We start from the raw sequence: 19,958 nt of genomic DNA on the forward strand, positions 1-19,958 counted from the left end.
GGCGGTGTTGAATATTAATATAATTGTGAAGAATGCATAGACGGTTTCTGTCAACAAAGACACAAACTGTCCGAGGTGAAAGACAAAAGAAATGGCGTATTTCAAAAAAACACTACCTTATTCTTAGGTCAATTATTATTATAAAGCAATCATTATTCATAAAATGTTTATCACACTTGAATGGACAAAGACATAGCTTATAATAAATATCTTTAGAATTATCTTCAAATGTGTTAATCTTACCGATTTTTTGAATAATAAAATGCCTAATTCTTGACAAATTTGGGATCACAGAGATTATCAATATAATTTTTTATCGTGAATATTTTACAAAAATTATCTCGTAATAAATTATACTAATAGTTTCATAAATGCGTTTAAAAATTAATAAACGTAAAAAATCTTAACACCACTGCACAGTTATGTACCGAAATATGACTATATTCTAAAACATTAGAGCGAGAGGTTTAAAAGAATACTATTTTATGTAACAAAAATACTTTATGCAGTCATCAAATGTTTAAAATAACTATAAAAGATAATAAGGCTTCAAAATTATATAAATAGATTATCTACAACGTTTAAGGAGTGTCCAGGATCATGGTTTGAAAATACAATAAAAACTCAATTTTGACCTACGACGAGCACGTGGGCCGTTAAGACGCTTTATATTCAGAATGTTATATTATTTAATTGGTGACAATAAATTAATATTGTTTAAATTTTTCTTTGCCTTTTATCATATTTCCACAAAATTTTATTTGGAAGGGTCAGCAATTTAGGGCAAGCATCTAGGTGGTTATAAACCTTTGTGCATCCCTGGAAAGAATGTCGTTAGTAACAAATCTGAAAATATTTTGTTAATATGTATTTGAAAAAAAATATCTGAGAATGATATTTGGATCCAAGAATTATTAAGGTGAAGTATGGCGCATATGTATGTCATAACCACGTAGTCTATGAGGAATAAGAACCCAACAATATCCAAATCATCACAATTTACGACATAAATGGGCTAGTCATGCCTTGAATTGCTCAGTCCGGAAAGTTTTCGATGTTAAGCCGTCTAGTCGGTCTGGGGTATTGAGAGACTGAAGTTCTGGTGGATGGATGGCATAGATTGGATGAGCTGATTAGCAGACTGTAAGACGATAACGAAAGATACATTGAAATAAGGATGCTGAATAGTTGTGGCCAGCGACCATACACCACGGCCGTTTGCACCACGAATGCTGACGATGAGGTGAAATAAATTAATTAGGAAGAATTTTGAAATTTGTATGATGAATTCAAATCCATAACATTCATACATTGAAATTAAAACTAAAATATCATTTAATTTTTTTGTAGGTAAATATTACGACGTAGATTATATTAAGCATTTAACCTTTAACATGGAACACGCTGGTGCTCAGGAATTAGGCAGGGATTATTGTTACGGTTGCTATTTTTGAATGTACTTTCATCAAGCCTATTAAGAGCTCTGCTTTTTTGCGACCCGGGTTTTGTATACACACTCCCGAATGATGCACTCTGTCATTAAATAGTACAACACTTAATCGATTAAATTCGTAATACTATTAACATCTTAAATATTCCAGCAGTCTGTATTTTCACTGGAAAATGTGTTGGTAACTATTTTTCATTTTAATTAAATACATATTTTTTTGTTATTTATATATATAAATACTACATCTGTTTATTTGACTTAATCTGACGTCCAATTAAATTTAATCATGCTGTTATTGATTAATTGAGAAGTTATGCTGTATTTAAATAATTTTTAATTTAACTAGTAAGTCTCAGTTTTCCCGAACCGACCCCCCGCCAGACCCTTACCCTTTTCTATTCACGCAAACTAACGACGCGTACTAAAGCAATATTTAAATTTTATTATCTCGAAAAGTAAATCATTATAGCGAAGAATATTGTACGGAGATCCCATATTTGGAACACTGGATCGCCACCAAATTTTATTATATTGCATTGTCACCTGTGTGTGAAAATAGGCGAAAACTGAGCGAGAAAGAAAAACTAAATTAAAGGATAATATGTATTTTAGTTTATCTTTTTATGTTATAGAGTAGATAATTAATGTTTTAATGGGTCAGAACAGAACATCAAAAGCGCTGACTTTTATAAAACGGCGAGCGAGACAGACATGTCATTAGTTGAAAGGTCGAGTAAGCATTTTCCAGATCACAAATTAAACAGATACAAAGCAATTCGTTTCGGGGAGAATTACACGGCGAATGAAAAATAATTATAAAGTGGATTGACCTTGTATACAAACATTAATTCTGTTGGCAACTGCTCTGAACCTAATCAGATCTCGTTTATATCATATGTATAGGTATATTACACACGGTGGGGTGTCGTGCAAAATAAAATACTGCCAGGTCACAGTTTTTACACATTCAAATTCCTTGCAGCTAGAGTTGGGTTTCGGGAATTTCCCGACGGGAATTCTCGAGAATTTTTCGAGATTTTCCGTCCCGAATCTCGAGAATTGAAATTTTTAATATTTCGGGAAATCCCAGATCTCGAGAATCTTTTCTCGGGATTCAGGATTTCTTCATTATCAAATATTAATTGAATTAACGATTTTCTATACGAAAAAAGTGGACAGAAAACACAAAACGTTCAAAGACTGACTGGGGTATTTAACACAATAAAGCCAACGTCGACTCAAAATTAGCGCAATTTTTGCAACATCAGGGAATTTTGTGTCTCAAAAGCGTACGCGATTGTTAGACACAGCGATTCACAGTTTGTTTTCCTACTTCTATTTTGTTTGTCTTCTTACATAATAAAAAAAAACATATTTTTTTGGAATTTGTCTGTTTTTACACTGAATTTAGGTTTTTTTTTTTTAATTTACCGATATCTCGCGAATTCTCGAGAATTCTTTTCTGGAAATCACGAATCTCGAGATTGAGATTTGTTCGGGAAATAAGCAACTCTACTTGCAGCCCATTTAAATATAATCAGTTAATCACAAACCACACACTTGTATCCTAATGTACTTATATAAATGAGTCTTCAATGCAAAATTATAACAGATAGGCATTTTAATCATTAGCCATATTCCGTCTAACATGTTTGATGAATGTATAATGAATGCATTGTAGTAATAGTATTAAGAAAATATTGAAATGTGTACTTAGGTGAATAACATAAATTATAATATGTTTCATTCTAAAAGCTTGTGAATTATTAATTAAATAAAATAAATATTAAATGATTAGCAAATGTAGCAACTAAAATTCGGAGTGACCCGGAGGTCGTTTAGTAAATAGAGAATTTAATAATTGATACCTTGATTTAAAACACAAAAATCGATATACAAAATTAACACAAATTAATAAGCATATCATGTAAGAATTATTAGATAATTTCGTCGTAATTGAGTAAGACGCCTGTAATTTAATTGGTAAAGCACATTGGAGCTAATCCAGTGGTAACAGGTGCTAATCCAGTCAGGCGTCGTATTTTAAAAAGATTTTTTCTAGTAGGTATATATCTGACGTATACATAATAAAATATATTCTTTTTTACTCGAAGAAAAGTATTAAAACATAAGCTTACGTATTACAAAATAATTAACTTTACAATGAAAAAAACTATACACTGTAGGCTGACAAAGTAAAAACACGACACAACTCTAATCTTGTTTTTGTGTTTTTTATTATTTAAGCTCATAAAAAGCTCTGTTAATCCTATCTTAGGAACGTATTTAAGCGGATACACGTTCTTTATGTTTAACGTAATCGGTATATTCATATGATATATTATTATATATCCAGCGTATATTTTGTGAGGATTTTAAAAGTTAATATAAAAAGTAACAACGAACAATGTTTTTTTAATTTTTGCTTTTTTGGGATTTTTAATGAAAAGGGAATTTAAGGGAAAATTTTATGAAATGTAACTATTTCACAGAATATATTTGTATTGTTAGTTGTTCATATAGCAGAGAAGTTCTGGATGCACACCATATCCTCTGTCAATACCCTGAAATGTGTACTGAAAAGGAAGAGCTATTCAAGCGACAAGGTGAATGATCAAAACTACAAAGAATGTTAAACACCTTTGAAGAGAGGGTACTCTGTGATATTTATGAAATTCAATGAACTAATTACAGTCCGTCAAGGTGGACAAGGATATGACCGAAAAAGTAATAAAAGGATTCATATTTAATCAAAACCATATACGAGACGTCTTAGATTAGATAGATTGTACGAGATACCGAAGGTATCTACTGGTAGGTATTTTGAAAACCAAATACTAGAATGATTATTCATTAGTATTATATCCAATATAAGATGGGTAGATCACATTGAGCGAGATTTCAAGACACTGAAGTAGATAACTGGATGGAAGTTTCTCATGATTAGGATTGCGGAGAAGGTCAAGGCCTACTCTATGCTTAAGTACAAGGAGAAGAAAGTAAGTGTTTGTGTTTAGAAAACTTATTGAATATCTAAATTTTAACAGTCGTGTAAATTTTTTATAGTCCTGTTTTATGTTTATCTGCCTTTGCGTCAAAAACACAGTTTCACCTTGAAACACAGACATAAATGTATAAAGATTTATTGTTTTATTTTATGACCAGAACCTCAAAAAGGTATGTCCTGGAGGCAAGATACCAACATATTTTGTAAAATATTAGTTTTTTTGGCGAAAATTATTAAAATATCAAAAATATATGCGCCGAAAACCGTTTTAAAAATAAAATATTATGTTTGTCATTGAATTTAATTAATTAGAACAAAATTTTCTAAAATGTTATACTATTTATTCGATTGGAAGGAAGATAATAAATACACACACGTAAGTACAATTCCTTCCGCTTAGTATAATGTAACAAACTATAAATACGATTATAATCGTTAATACATGTGCTTATGAAATCTATTGACTCTTCACGAATGTGGGTAATAAAGTTACAAAGAAAAATAGGTTGAAGTTTTTCTGAATAAAAGCTTCTTGAGCTTTGGTTTGGTCACAGTACCAATAAACTATATTAGATTCAATTAAATAGAATTTCAATTATTTTTTTTTGTATAAAAATCAATATTACTTTGATTAAAAAATACATTAAAATTAGGACATTTCAAAAAAATCCCACTGGTATACCACAAAGCATTGTTTATACTATATCTTAATTATAAAAAAAAAACCATTACTAAACAATATGATGAAAGTGTTTAACGACTGCATATTTTACAACATTTTTCAAGTTTATGGTTGAATTTTATTATATCATATAATTTGATACACCAGTGAAATTATATTATATTGCATATTTCGTAGAGTTTTAGTTAATCTATGGCAGAACCGTTTTTTGATTTAAAATACTAGGTAAATAAAACTACTTCACAGGTTTCGTCAATTTTTTCCTAACTTATTAATTAAATTAAAATCAGTCGAATGAAAGATTATGTTTTGATATTTTTTCAGTCAAGACATACTGTTTTCAAAATAAATCTAACCCACGAGAGTTTTATAAGCTTGTGTACCTATATAAGTAATATATAGCTATAAAAGTTATAATATAATTCATTTAGGTTTGTATCAGATTTAATTTTTTATAAGTAAATATTAAAATAGTATAAAAGTTAGATATACATTTTTACATAATTATATATTTTTTTAGATTAAAGCATATATTATTATATATTTATTTATTAATATAAATATACATGCATAAATAATAATCACGGGAGTTACTCTCATTATTTCTATGTACTGGCGATAACGTGTATAATTCACTATGCGCCATTTAATATAACTAAAATTTGTTACTTTTCTACGCTTGTTTTTATTAAAATATATTGAAATAATCACTGTAAAATAATTTAAAATGAAAATTAAAAAACAATGAATAATATAATCCCGAAAAAAGTGAACGGATTTAATGCATACTTCACGTCTAATGTATGTATAATTAATCATAAATGAAAGGTTAAATAATATTATATAGTACAGGGTGGATATTGATAATGCTGAAGATATAATAAAAGTGTAATTACAAGATGAATAGAGATCTATCTAATAGGGCGAAATAAGACGGATATTATTATTTCAATACAATTATTCGCACAAAACTGGAAGGTCTGAGAAGTTTCAGAATTCAGTAGAACGTTCCGTGGCGAAACAGAAGTTTATTTCTCAAGGCTGCGACTCCCCCTCTCGCACCCACCCTTAGTATGAAGGGGGTGGGAGGAGCGCAGTAAATCATGGGGTCAGTAACATTGCCACCTGTTGTCGGCGGAAGTAATGTGCCTGGGAAAGCCTTCTACGCTTTGTACCTCCCCGCGTAGCAAACACTCTAGCAATGCTACGACGCGTCTACGGATATCTACGGAAGAGAGATTGTTAACAATTCTTCATCGCAGACATAATAATTATCGTCATAATAAAAGTCTATCTTATAGTATTGTTTAACTAAATATTATATTAGTGTAATTTGATTCGTAAAACATACCAATTTTGTATTGATATTTCAAGGTGTTCAAGGTTCAAAACTATATTGAATCAAAAAATAATAATTTCATAATTCATAAATACAAAATAAGATAATCAAATTTTATTAGCATCAAACGTATATTACGATTATGTTAGTAATATCATTTACCATAATTGATCATAAAGCAGATTGCTTCCTGAATTTGAAGTACATGAAAACTTAAATAGAGGAAATAATTCGCACAAATCATAGACAAATCGATACCTTAGAGGCCAAAGCACTTACCCGGGAAGTGAAAGAAATAAGTTCAAGTCCTATTCGGTCCAAATTGTTTTCTAGATTTTTTCTAATAATATGTATGTTTCTGAGAGATTTTTATTCAAAATTTTAATATAACAATGAGTTTGTTGCAACGTAGACACATTAATAATAATATAAATGTCCAAAATTAGCTATAAGGTGTGTTACAAACATTTTACCTGGTTCTATAATCCGAAATATCAAGGAATAGCAAAAGAGATTGCAAGTAACGGTGGTTGGACATCGTTCCTTAAAACAGCGGGTCATTTGATTTTAATTCGATGAATAATATTATGTATAATGGATTTATAAAAAATATATTATAAATTATACGCTGTATGAACTGTAAAATATATTACTTTTCTCCACCCAAGTTGTTAAAAATCGGATTCCATTTTTCGAAATTACATATTTTTTATGTTATATAAGTACGTAATTTTTTCTTAGTAAAGTTTTAAGATAAAAGTGTTATCATCATAGATTGCCAAGCCAGCAGAGAGAGAAAATGATTGCTGCTATCATAATAGAAATTTTAAAAATGTAAAGTAAAATCTCTAGGTGATGTATTATTAAGTTAAGTATGATTATCTGCCAATTAATTTATGGCGCACAAATAATAGACCTAGAAATGATAAAATATAAAATATTACAATTGTTTTAAAGACGGTGATGAATCTGTTTGAAATGTCTAAGAGGACTAGTAAGAAATAATAAGTCTTCGTTTTGTAAGGCCTTGTTTTCCGGGATTGTAGGCTTTAAGAATCGTTGACGCACTGGGAGACTGTTTCAACAGTAAAATTTATTGCGTTGGGAAATAAATATCTGTCTTGTTTTGATTATTTTTTAGACGTAGAAGACATGCTCAGAATTCAATAACTTGTCACTTATAAAATAATCGGGACCAAAAACATATTTAAATGTATTGTATTGGCAATATAATGATATCTACCGTTCTTCAGTGGCGAATGGTGGAGGTAGGCTGTTAAGATATTATGTATGACTGACAAAGTTTAGTGTGCGCTATTTGTGTCAAATCAGAACAGCCTACCTCCAATCTTCGCCACTACTGTTTTTATATCTAAAAAATAAAAAATAGATCTGATGCAAAGTATGATTTTATTAAAAATACACGAAAAACAGCTCGGAAAACCATTCATCAAATAACATGAACTGTTAGCCAGTGCAAGTACGTTATAACAAAAAAGTGATCCTGACATCGATTAGTAATTAAGGTATTTAAATACTTGATTTAAAATACAAAGACTGATTCCCAATAAAATTAGTAACGTGATTTATAAAGCGCTTTAGAGAATACTGTTCAATTAGTTAAATTTGTTGCTATTATAATATAAGATATCAATAGCATGGCGGTCATGCACATGGGCACGATTATCAAGGGGCGCAGGTCCAAATCCTGCTGGGTATCACATTGTTTTCAAAAAGATTTTTTCTAGTGGTTATATATTTTGCAGAAGTGTTTTTCAATTTGTATGTATCATCAAATAACATTAAAATTTTAATTAAAGTTTTTTCATAAAAATATCAAAACAACCAGTAAAAATATTATTTAATTTTTCTTCGATGTGTATAAGTAGTATATGGTATTATATTCTTTATGGGTGGCATTGAAATGTAGATGTGAAGCTGTGATACAGCCAAGACTACTCCGCTGCCTAACTGGTAGATAAACATGGTTTGGCAATACGCGATCGGGTGAAATCTATGATTTTTTAAATAAAATACCCCACATTAAACATATAAATTGGATGAATTACCCTAAACTTTACGACAGTCATGTCGTAATAACAACGTTTCATATTAAAATATTTTTTCTAAACCAATATAACAGATTTCTACACAAATACATCTGACAAACCACCGAATGAGACAACGAGATAAAATAATAATATTACCTGATGATCCAGTTATATCCATTGCCTTTAGATTTCTCCCTTTAATAATGGTGAGGGTAAGTCGTCCAGCGGTAGGAAGGTAGCAGAGAGACAGCATTAGTTCTCCAAGTCGAATTTTCTCCTGAAAAATAATACACAAATTTCATTAAAATAATGAACTCGTTTTGGTGGATAAAATAATATTGTTGCCCAAGGAATTTGTATCGTATATTTAATTTGCTACATAATATTTCGTCAACTTAGACACAAATGCGAGTGTGATATTACGAGAGAAAACAATGTCAGAACACCGTTTAAATGTTTATGTAACAATATTACATATTATGATATTATATTTTTTACTATAATAGTCAAAAAATATAAACAATTAACCTAAAAATACATTATTATACTTTTTTTATTCAATGAATAATGGAGAAGAATTAAGAATGTAGCGTTGTAAATTATTTGTGATATGTAGTGAGGTTGTTACTTATTTATTAATTGATGTTAACGCTACTACGACGCTATGTTTTTTTAACTATCGGTATTGAATTGATGTTTTCATTTATAAAATATATTATGTCATTATGATGCCCTATCTTTTTTAAGGTTACAATAACATGAAATAGTATTACATTTTTAAACGTCGTCGTTTTAATATGGGAATAAAACCAGATTTATTTCCATAATATTATATTCTGATAATACAACGTCCACTCTGTGGATGTCAATTTTATTATGATATTATTAGAATTGAAAATGGTTTTAAAAAAATACATGTAACATTTTACGTTATGTTTCTGCCATTTATATATATTTCATAGTAGTTTAATGAATTAAAAAAATACCATCATAATGGAATAATAATAATATATAATTTTCTACAAAAATCGTACATTGCACCTGTATCAATAATTATAAAATTGTACATTTAACAACACGATTGTTTCAAAATCATGTAATAATTGGGTATAAAATACCATTATCACGTACGTTGGACTAGTTGGTATAGAAGCATTTTTTTGTAAATACATGAAGCTGTTGATCAGAAAAGTATATCATGTTTATCAGTGTGTATTATTTATTCTTTGCAAAAATCTAGTGGCTAATATCTATTCATCGTAAAAAAGTTTAACCCGCACTTTGTGGATGTCAATAATTTCGCTTTGATCCGATCATATTGATTTGACTGTTTACTTTCATATACATAATTACAAGATAAAAAAAACTTTTTATATACAATGGTTTTAAATTTTCTGTTGAATCATATAAACTTGACTTGACTAGCTTAAACGATCAAAAAAAATTGTACTTGATAGAAATAATACTGAAATTTCATTTTGACATATCATATTGATTTCCATAGTAACGTAAGTATATATTAATAATTTAGTTGCTAGGACCCCAGAATGGTGTCGAAATAACTTTTCATACAAAACAGAATTAACTGAAAATGGATTCAATTCTACTTAAAGATGGCTAAAAATATTTAAAATGCATTGGCATCGTGTTCTGATATATTCTAAAAGATTCAAATGTCTAGCTAGTCGGGAAGTTAGTTAAAAAATGATTGCAAGATTTGTACTGGACAAAGAAGAATACGAGCTAAGAAAAACGTTGTAAAAATACACTACACATTACACCCTATATTTTATTTTTCTTCTTTTTTAAAACATAATGTTCTTTTAAAGATTGTGATAAAGTAGTGAAGGTGAGACGTATAATTTTTATAGGGGTAAACAGAGACGTAAGTAATACAAGTTACTCAGAAAACACTTCAATATAAGTATGCACATCTGACTATACTATACGAGTGAATTTGAAACGTATTACTTTGAGTGGTGAAGGCAGTGGCAACGAAAAAAAACATCACAAAAATCTAATATCTCAAGTGTTTCTTCTATATAGGCGTATGGAGCAGGTGTCAATAACCAAAAGACCTTTTACTTACTATATGTGATAATATAATCGATAAATACTGAAGCAATAATGAAACAAAATGAGGTTATAGAGACATCTGGGGAAAATGTATTATTAATTAAGTAGTTGAAGTAAATCTGCTCGTGATTACTTCGGAATTTGTACTGACATTTCAGTTCCAGATCATCTTTCTCCAGTTTTCTCTATCATCTGTAAGTCTTGTGGTTGATGGTATCGAGTTTCTAGTAAATTCTTTCACTTGGTCATTTTACGTTAAAAGTGTTCACTCTCTGCTTCTTTTACCAAGCGTATTTCTCATTTTAAAATAATTACAAGATAAAAAGAACTTTTTATATACAACGTTTTTAAATTTTATGTTGAATTATTATGCTCAATACGCTCAAACTTGTACTTGATATGAAGTAAATAGAAAACAAACAAACAAATAAATATAGAATACTGAAATGTCATTTTGACATTTCATTTTGATTTCCATAGTAACGAACATATATATTAATAATTTAGTTGCTAGGACCACCTCCTTAGCAACCAATAATAGTCTTATACTTTTTACGGATTTTTCTGAAATAACTTTCCATACAAAACAGAATTAACTGAAAATGAATTAAATTCTGCTTAAAGATGGCTAAAAGTATTAAAAGAATGCATTGGCATCGTGTTCTGATATATTCTAAAAGTTTCAAATGTCTAGCAAGACGGTTGCAAGATTTGTACTGGACAAACAAGAATACGAGCTAATAAAAACGTTGTAAAATATATCATTAGCTATTTTTTTATTCAACGAATAATTCACAAATTTAAGAATGTAACATTCTAATTATAATAATTATATAATAATAATTATAATAATCATAATATTGCATTAATAATACGAAAAAAAGTTAACTGTATTTCAATCAATGAGTTTTTATAATAAATAATGTTCATAAATGAGTTTATGATGAAACTACGCCAAGTGTTGTTGTTCGGATATAAAATATATTAAGATGAAATTATGTTTCTCCATGGTAGTTATCGTCAAAGTAGTTAAGCTCTGAAGCAAACCGTTCGACAGTAAACCGGGTCAGTTCTTTGAAACTTTACTCATTTACTGCAGGTATAAACTTTTGAAGTACAAAACTTCAGATTGCTTAACTACTTAAATACGCAATCCGCTGGTTATTTATCGCAGCAGAAAAACCACTTTCACACTTTGTATCTAAAAAAAACCGACATGTCTTTTAAGCCGGCAAGCATAAAGAACTTGTAAACGTAACTGGTGAATATTTTTTCCGATGAAATGTATTTTTAAGGATTTATTAGATATTTTGTAAAAACGCAATGGGAAAACTAGTCAACGATTTGAACTAAGTAATGAATCACTATGTCATGAAATAAATAGTAAAATAATATTCAAAGAGGGTGATACGAGTAATATTGTAACACTTTTGATTAGTACCGACTTGTTTTTATTTTTGAATTTAAATCTGAATATTAATTAAGCAGTTGTTTTAACAGTAGCTATTTATTTTTTGATACATCAGCTTTGATACGAGTATAACAATATGTACTACTGACTAAAAACCTCATCTTGCAGTCTTTACTCTCGTATGTATTTTGTTTTAGTTCTTACGTCATTTTATTATACTAGTCTTAATTATCTTATAGATTAATCACCCCCCTGCTTGGGTTTTAGACCTTATAATATCTCTTGGGTATCACTAGCTGATGAAAGTTGTCCAACGACGTTTGGTTCTTCAAACATTATGCGTATCCACTTCCACTTCAAGGTTTTTACACTTCATATTAACGCTTTCGCTGCTGAAGAGATAATGAGATTTTAATTGCCCCCTTTAAAATGCACGTTAATTACATCGATCGGCCGCCTGGTCATTACGCGCCGTGTGCGTCTTCCGCGTCCAAAGTATTAAGTATATTATAGTGTTTTCAATACTTTTATTTGCATTATCCTTTATTTTTTCCTTGTTATACCAAACATCCATTTCTACACACCGTGTGGTGTCACCATTCGTTTTTTAATACAAATTTGCACTCATACGTTAGTACTGGAAGAACACATCAGTGATAATGAGGTATATTCGTTGAATAATTTACTCAGTCTTCTAAAATTATATTTATTAAATTAAATTATATATATTAATTAAATATAAATTATTGTTTGCAGGGTTAATACTACAATGGCCGAGCGACTTACGCGCTGGCTTATAATGTCGTGGGTCTCACGTTCGAATCATAAGTCTGGACAAATACACATTTTGTTTTTAAATATGTCAGATTATGGACCTAATATATTAAGCAAGTGGTTAACATATATTTCTCGTAAAAAATCTGTTAATACAAACCTCCACTCGGTGGAGGCATAGATTATCTTATTAGGATCGGTCATGGTCAAAACAAAGAAAAATTGGTTAATATATGTGATGGAATGTTAGGTACTAAATTTTAATGTAGTTTATGATGTTAACTGTAAATTATTGGTGGAACTATATTGTATGAATTAAAATCAAATACGAAATTTAGTAATAATTCTTTAATAATAAATAAGGCCGGTTCCGTCCACTTTAATGGGATACTGTTAATTGGTACAATATATACAATATAGATATAGATATTTAACAAACTTTTCAATTATCTAAATACCATTATATTATTGTTTTCTGAAAAGTTTGTTCTCAAATATCTATGTTATTGTATATTCTGTAACAATTGACAGTGTCTTTTAAGGCCGGTTCGGACCGGCCGAGTAATTTAATAGAGTGGCAAGTGATTTAGTGAATTAGTAACTGAAAAGTGTCCGAACACAGTGCATTAGTGAGTGACGTGTCAAAATGAACAGAGCAACGAGAGCGACAGATATTTTAAAACGGACACCATTCACGCGATACGAGAGTGCTGCCGTCTGTCAGATAAACTTGTAATTTCAAAAATAATTCAAATGACACTATACAAAAACGGCGTAGTTGAATTCAATCAATTTATGTCCAAGATTCCTATTGATGAATACTAATTTACATAGGATACCTACCTATTACATTTTTGTGGTTACATAAATTTTTGTATGCTTACCTATGTATTTTTGTAGTTTGTTTAGGTAATAGATAGGTACTTTATGCACACTATTAAAACCACACCAGGCATCTATCGAGTCGCCAAAGAAATGTCTTGCACATTCCCAAATGTAGAAATATTATTGAATTTTTTTAACAATCCCCTTATCTAATGCATCAGGTGAAAGATCGTTTTCTGTTTTAAAGCGTGTAAAAAATTATTTGAGAAATACTATGGGAGAAGAAAGATTAAACAGTATGGCCATTTTGTATATAGAGCAAGAAATTTTAAACCGAATTGACACTGCCAAAATAATTGACGAATTTGCAAAGCAAGACGAAAATTTATTTAAAACATGTTTTTTATTTTATTTCTATTACCTTTGTTATATTTTATGTTAATAAATTAATGATAGTTTCTACGTATAAATTTTTTTTTTCTAACTTGAATTTGGGGGCCCCGAAATTTTTATCGCTCAAGGCCTCCGCTTGACTTGATCCGCCCCTGATTTTATGCTCCATTATCCTTACTGATTATAAAAAATAAACGGAATGATAAATGAATATAAGTAACTTATAATTATTCTTATGAACACTAGGATAATGTGTACCTACCTCTTTACCTACTCTCAATAACAACAAGTTTTCTGTGAAATATTGCCAATATTTATCAAAGTATTAATCAACAGATTATCCACACTACCTACCGACATGACATAATATCCTTTATACTGAGTGTACAAAGTAAACGGAATAATAAATGAATATAATAATTATATATAATATATAATAATATAATATATATAATAATTATAAGATAATGTGTACCTTTTTACCTATCCTCAATAACAACAAGCTTTCTGTGAAATATTACCATTTATCTACCGATCTATCAACACACGTTCGCGACGGTTTGTCGCATTGAAGTATAATAATTATGAGTTATATTATTTCGAGTAGTAAGCTTCGTTTAAACGTTGTTCCATTCCTACGGCAGTCGGCAACTAATGAACTCGCCTGCGCTCGCCTGTTCAGACTTGTTTCGTGGCTTGTTTAGTATATAGTGAGAGTTGGTGGGGATCGCTACTCGGTCGAAATAATAGAATAAAATGGATCGGCTTGACTGACCATTTTACTAAACTACTCGACTAAATTTGTCTGTTCAGACACGGTTTTTTACCAAATCACTCGCTACTCGACTAAATCACTGGAGCAGTCCGAACAGGCCTTTAGAAGTAGATGAACTGGTCCTATTTTTTTATATTACACTTAAAATTAAATTAGTTTTATATTCATAAAATTTTAATTGCCTTTTTTTGTTATTCAGTTTTGCAATATTTCCATTTTTTTTTGTTTAAATATTTTATCCGACAGGAAAAATTAATATTTACATAAGTTGATATGTCTGACATACGACGGGTTAATTGATATTTTATGTAAATATTTAAATTACTTTTCTGAAATAATAAACATAGCATCTAATAATCCATTAGATGTTTCGACCCTTCGCAGACCGATTTCAGACGGATCGATTGAATGCGTGCTTACCTTAGCGTGATGTTTACTCACGCGTTAATGGAAGGATTGAAATTGTATAAGTTTTGATGTCATTCACCCATTGACTATATCACTGAGTGAATTGACTCTATGATTTCTCTAGAATCCTGTTTAATTATTTAACTTAAGCTTACATTATTATGATTTTTACCATATCCGATCCTAATAAGATCATATGGGCCTCCACAAAGTGGAGGTTTGTATTAACATTTTTTTTACGAGAAATCGATGTTAGCCACTTGCTTAACCTATTAGGTCCATACTTCGACTCAAAAATAAATTTAAAAACAATATCTGTATTTGCCAGATCCAAGATTTGAACCTGGGATCCACGACATTATAGGTCGACGCTTAAGCCGCTTGGCAATCGTGGGCGTTAAGTTATCATTACTAACTATTAACCAACGTGTTTTTTGTTACGAAAAATGATTTAGGCATATTGTAGCTACTAGCTTGTATATATTCAGAAGGTTAAATTTCTGACTTATAACACATTGTTTTATGTTTTCTCTAATGTTATTCACCGATCATAACTTTTTCTGTATTGTATTACTTAGGAAAACAAACATAATATTATTGAACACACATAATTGTTGTAACATACATATTATGTACGTTCTATAAAATAATGTTACATTAACAAATCTCGTGAATTATTCGTCGAATAAAAAGATATTATTGCTTTTGTTTTGTATTACATTGTTTACCATGCTCACTGATTTTCGATGTTCTTTACAAAAATGTCAACCGTATTTTTTTTATAAAAGAGTGTATAATATGTAGGACATTGACCAAACGCTGGTTTGCTACCATATTACTGAATAAATAAATAAATTGCTTGATAAATATAAAAAATATATATATTTATTGAATTGGAAATAAAAAATTGGTTCAAGGCTACAAAATGATTGCGAAGCAGTAATAAAAATGAAAAAATATTACGTCAAAGAGAATCCAACTACGAAACATAAGTTTAGGTTGTTTTATATTATATTTTAATAAAGATGAAAAAAAAAGTTATTATTTCATAATATCTACGCCCTTGAACGTTAACATTTTCATATATGTATGTAGAAAAGTAATATTAATGCAGTATATTAGATTTGTATGCGTTTTAATAACGCGCTAGTTAGCACATATTTGCTTTGAAAATAAATTAAATTTCAGAAGCTATTACTTAGAAATACTAGCTTGAAATATATTAAAATACGTTTGAAGTACCTAGGTACACATTTAATTAACACAAATTGTTTTAAGGTTATATTATATTCCATTGTTAAATCTATTATGAAGTTTGTTATTAATTGTTACTGTTGATATTTCTGGTTAATGTAAAAATTGATAATAATTAATAATGTCATTTATGTATCAGATAATTATTACAGTTTTATAGGCATCATATTTATGGATTTTTAGGTTTACACCGCGTGTACTTCTTCCTTCTTTCTTTGAAGTTTCGGGCTCATTGCAGAAGCCATTCTCAAGAGAAATGTTATGATGAAGTATGAATTCGAACGCCGCTCTAATAATGTCAAAAGGAATTTGATCGCGTTCAAATTCATTTGCCCTACACTACCTTACACTACACGACTTCATCATAACATATTGAGAATGGTCTCTGCAACAGTCCCGTAACGTCGAAGAACAAAGTACACGCGGTGAACACCCAAAAAGCAATAAATACGATCACAAACAACCCTGAAAGTCTCAAACATTATAGTTTTGTAAGTAAATTTTAATTAATATTTTAAACTGAAACTTCCAAATATGAGTTTGTATAGCAAGTGAAAGATTTAAATTCAGTTGGAACGAGATTATACTATTTTTAAATCATCTATGAACGATATTATATTTATTATAGGGATATTTATATTAATTAATTTTAAAGTAGGTACATAATCATCATGAAAGCCTGCCATAATTATTGGTCCCTAGTTTTTTTGTTGCCATGTACATCCACCAAAATTTATCAGTTCGTCTATCCAGTGGATTTTACGGTGTCTTTATGGTCATTTATTGTCACTTGGGTACCACTATATTCAATATTTTTTCTTCACTTACCAAGTGACATGTCCAGCCCATTGCCATTTCATCTGCTTAGCGACCTGTATCAAATCGCGTACTATTTTTTGCCTCCTTATCAATTAGTTTATTTTGTGGTTTTCCGCGTTATGTCCAATATGCAGCTTTCCATGCTACGTTGCGTTACTCGTAATTTTTGGTTAACGTAAATAATGATAATTTGAAGTCTTAAAAGTCAAATATTCAATATCATAATTATTGGTATTAATCTCCAGTATAAGTATTGGCCATTGTCAACTCTATTCAGCTCGGAGCACTGAATTGGGAATTAAAATGGTAGTGCGATTTTTGATTGGATATTTCGTTCAAATTATTAGCATTTAACATTATATAATTTAGAAAAACACTTTCTGAGAGAGTATATTATCACCAATAGAAAAAATCTTTTTTGAAAAAAGTATGCCAACCGGCCGGGAATCGAACCCTGCATCTCCACGAGTAAACGCCCCAATCGTCGCATTTATCCAATATGCTACGGTGTGACATACTAATAGCGACAAATTTTAACTATTGGTCATTTTAATACCTTCAGTTCAATAATCAAAATGATATTATATTCTTAAATCTTGTGAATTATTCGTTTGAATAAAAGAAATAGTTAATTATTACCATTTATTTCACTATGCAACAATCATCATTTTCTACAAAAATATTACCATATTGCATTTGATTTATGAACAATAACTAGTATATATTATAAGGTTAATGTTTGGAGGAAAGAAATAAAAAAAATATTTTAAGTTATATTTCATAAAAGGTTAACAGTAGAGTTGTGATGTGACTTTAAATATTAGTTAATTATTAATTTCAGTAAAAATATTGTACATACGTACTATATTAGTATTGATAAAATCTATTTGCAATAAAAAAGTATGTGATAATATATCAATTAGTAATAATTAATGATTTATTAGGGCAATAACTAGTAAAACATTCGAATTACATAACGGTATTTAATGCAGGTATTACCTGCATAATGTTTTCTAATATGGCTGATAGAGCATGGTAATGACATGTTGGTTAGCTAGTGATAATAATATTATGATTAGCGGTGGAGCCAATGTTAATCCTATTGTAAACGTTATGTCCAATATTCCTCGAATAATGGATTACAAAATGCAACATTGAAGTCAGGTGTGTGAAACTTAACAGGATATACTTTATTAAAATGTCTATGGACACTACGTTGCGCTTCTAAGTCTCTATATTGCTAATCAGTCTTCTCAGCTCAAGCCGGCATCCCGTAGTTCCACTGTATACCAACATTCAACAAAGGATTGTATTTAGTAACATTTCAGGACGCCGGAACTCACTTGGTTCTTAAGAAAAGATAGATTGAAATTTTCTTAAGACATCCGTAGAACATGGCCCAGACAGCTCCAACATCGCTTCTTCACATTTGATGTAACAATACCGTCTTCTTATCTCCCCATGTCGCTCAATAGATCATAATAAGAATTATTTTGTTTCTAAGAAAATATGTAAGCAAATATTTTTAATTCTAGAATGTTTAAAACTGAAACATAGTGGTTGAGCTTTTTAAGTGGACTGTAATTATTTTAAGGGTGATGATGGGAGGTCAGATCTAGAGGTGGAGGCGATGGAACAGAATGCCAGACACTGACCAATGTGATAATGTATGATGGCTCCGTGGTCTGGTTTCAACTTTCACACGCGCGGTATTGTTGTTTTGGATCACCCGGTTCCTTTGTGACACAGTTTTATGGATTATTTGTGAGGGTGTATGAATGATGATGATAGATTCTGAATGAGTCTGTATCTATTGAATCAATCACTTAAGCGACGGAAAGCTATTAGAAGCCCGCTCACGCCCGCTATCGAGATGCAACTCCATGTTCTTTGTAACACCGTCTCTCATGACCCGTAATTGCTTATTGATTGTCTGGTGACAATAACACTGGGGAGTAGGGGGTGGGTGAGGAGATAAGGAGTGGAATAGGAATATAAATGGCCCAACCACATAGTATATGTAATAGTTCTCAGAAAGTAAAATTATAATATATGTATTTATATAAAAAACATAATTATTTATGATATAATATAATCAACGGTTTCCGGTATATTGTATATTATTATTATTAACGTATTGATTTTTTTAAAAATATATATGTTGGAATATCGAGATAATCCGCAGACCAAATCTAATTCATCCCCGATAATCGGTGAATCGATAGCATTGAAATTGCATTTAATTAAAATACGGTTAAATAATTTGCCTATCAGTATTCGGCGTAGTAGTTTCTGTTAATGACATGTAAAATATGAATTATTTAGTAAATTACCACTTTTAAACAGAGCATATGGCCCTACATAGAGAGAGGAGGTATGTAAAAATGTTTTGTTTGAATACGTGGGATAGTATTCTCCGCCATTTTGGAATTTATATACCTACCTCAAAAATGACCCTTAGGATGTGTTTATTTATCATGCCAAAGATTATGATTTTATACAGAAGTGTACAATTTGTTGGATTTTTCTAACAATGCCGTCTGACTGTTACGTAAAAACTGTAGTATTTTATTCAAGTTAAAATTTTACTGGACATGTAGAGTGTAAAAATATGTTAAAACGTGTCTAGAATAGATAAAGAGGAAATACCATCAAAAATCCTTGTAAGAACACGGTTTCTTGGATTTTAAAGCC

The 19,958-nt window shown here is 30.0% G+C and overlaps 1 protein-coding gene across 1 annotated transcript in view; it reads right to left on the reverse strand.

Annotated features, from left to right (window-relative positions):
* Positions 1-19,958, reverse strand: part of LOC147077830 (synaptotagmin-10-like) — a 224,929-nt gene that overhangs the window by 41,463 nt on the left and 163,508 nt on the right. Inside the window, exon 8 of the mRNA XM_085940143.1 lies at positions 8,686-8,806. Within this exon, the coding sequence (XP_085796269.1) occupies positions 8,686-8,806 (121 nt within the window). The remainder of the gene's footprint in view (positions 1-8,685; positions 8,807-19,958) is intronic.

This window comes from Rhyacophila brunnea, unplaced genomic scaffold (genome assembly GCF_057557595.1).
Source record: "Rhyacophila brunnea isolate RB1 unplaced genomic scaffold, BYU_Rbru_1.0 scaffold_12, whole genome shotgun sequence".
NCBI lineage: Eukaryota > Metazoa > Arthropoda > Insecta > Trichoptera > Rhyacophilidae > Rhyacophila > Rhyacophila brunnea.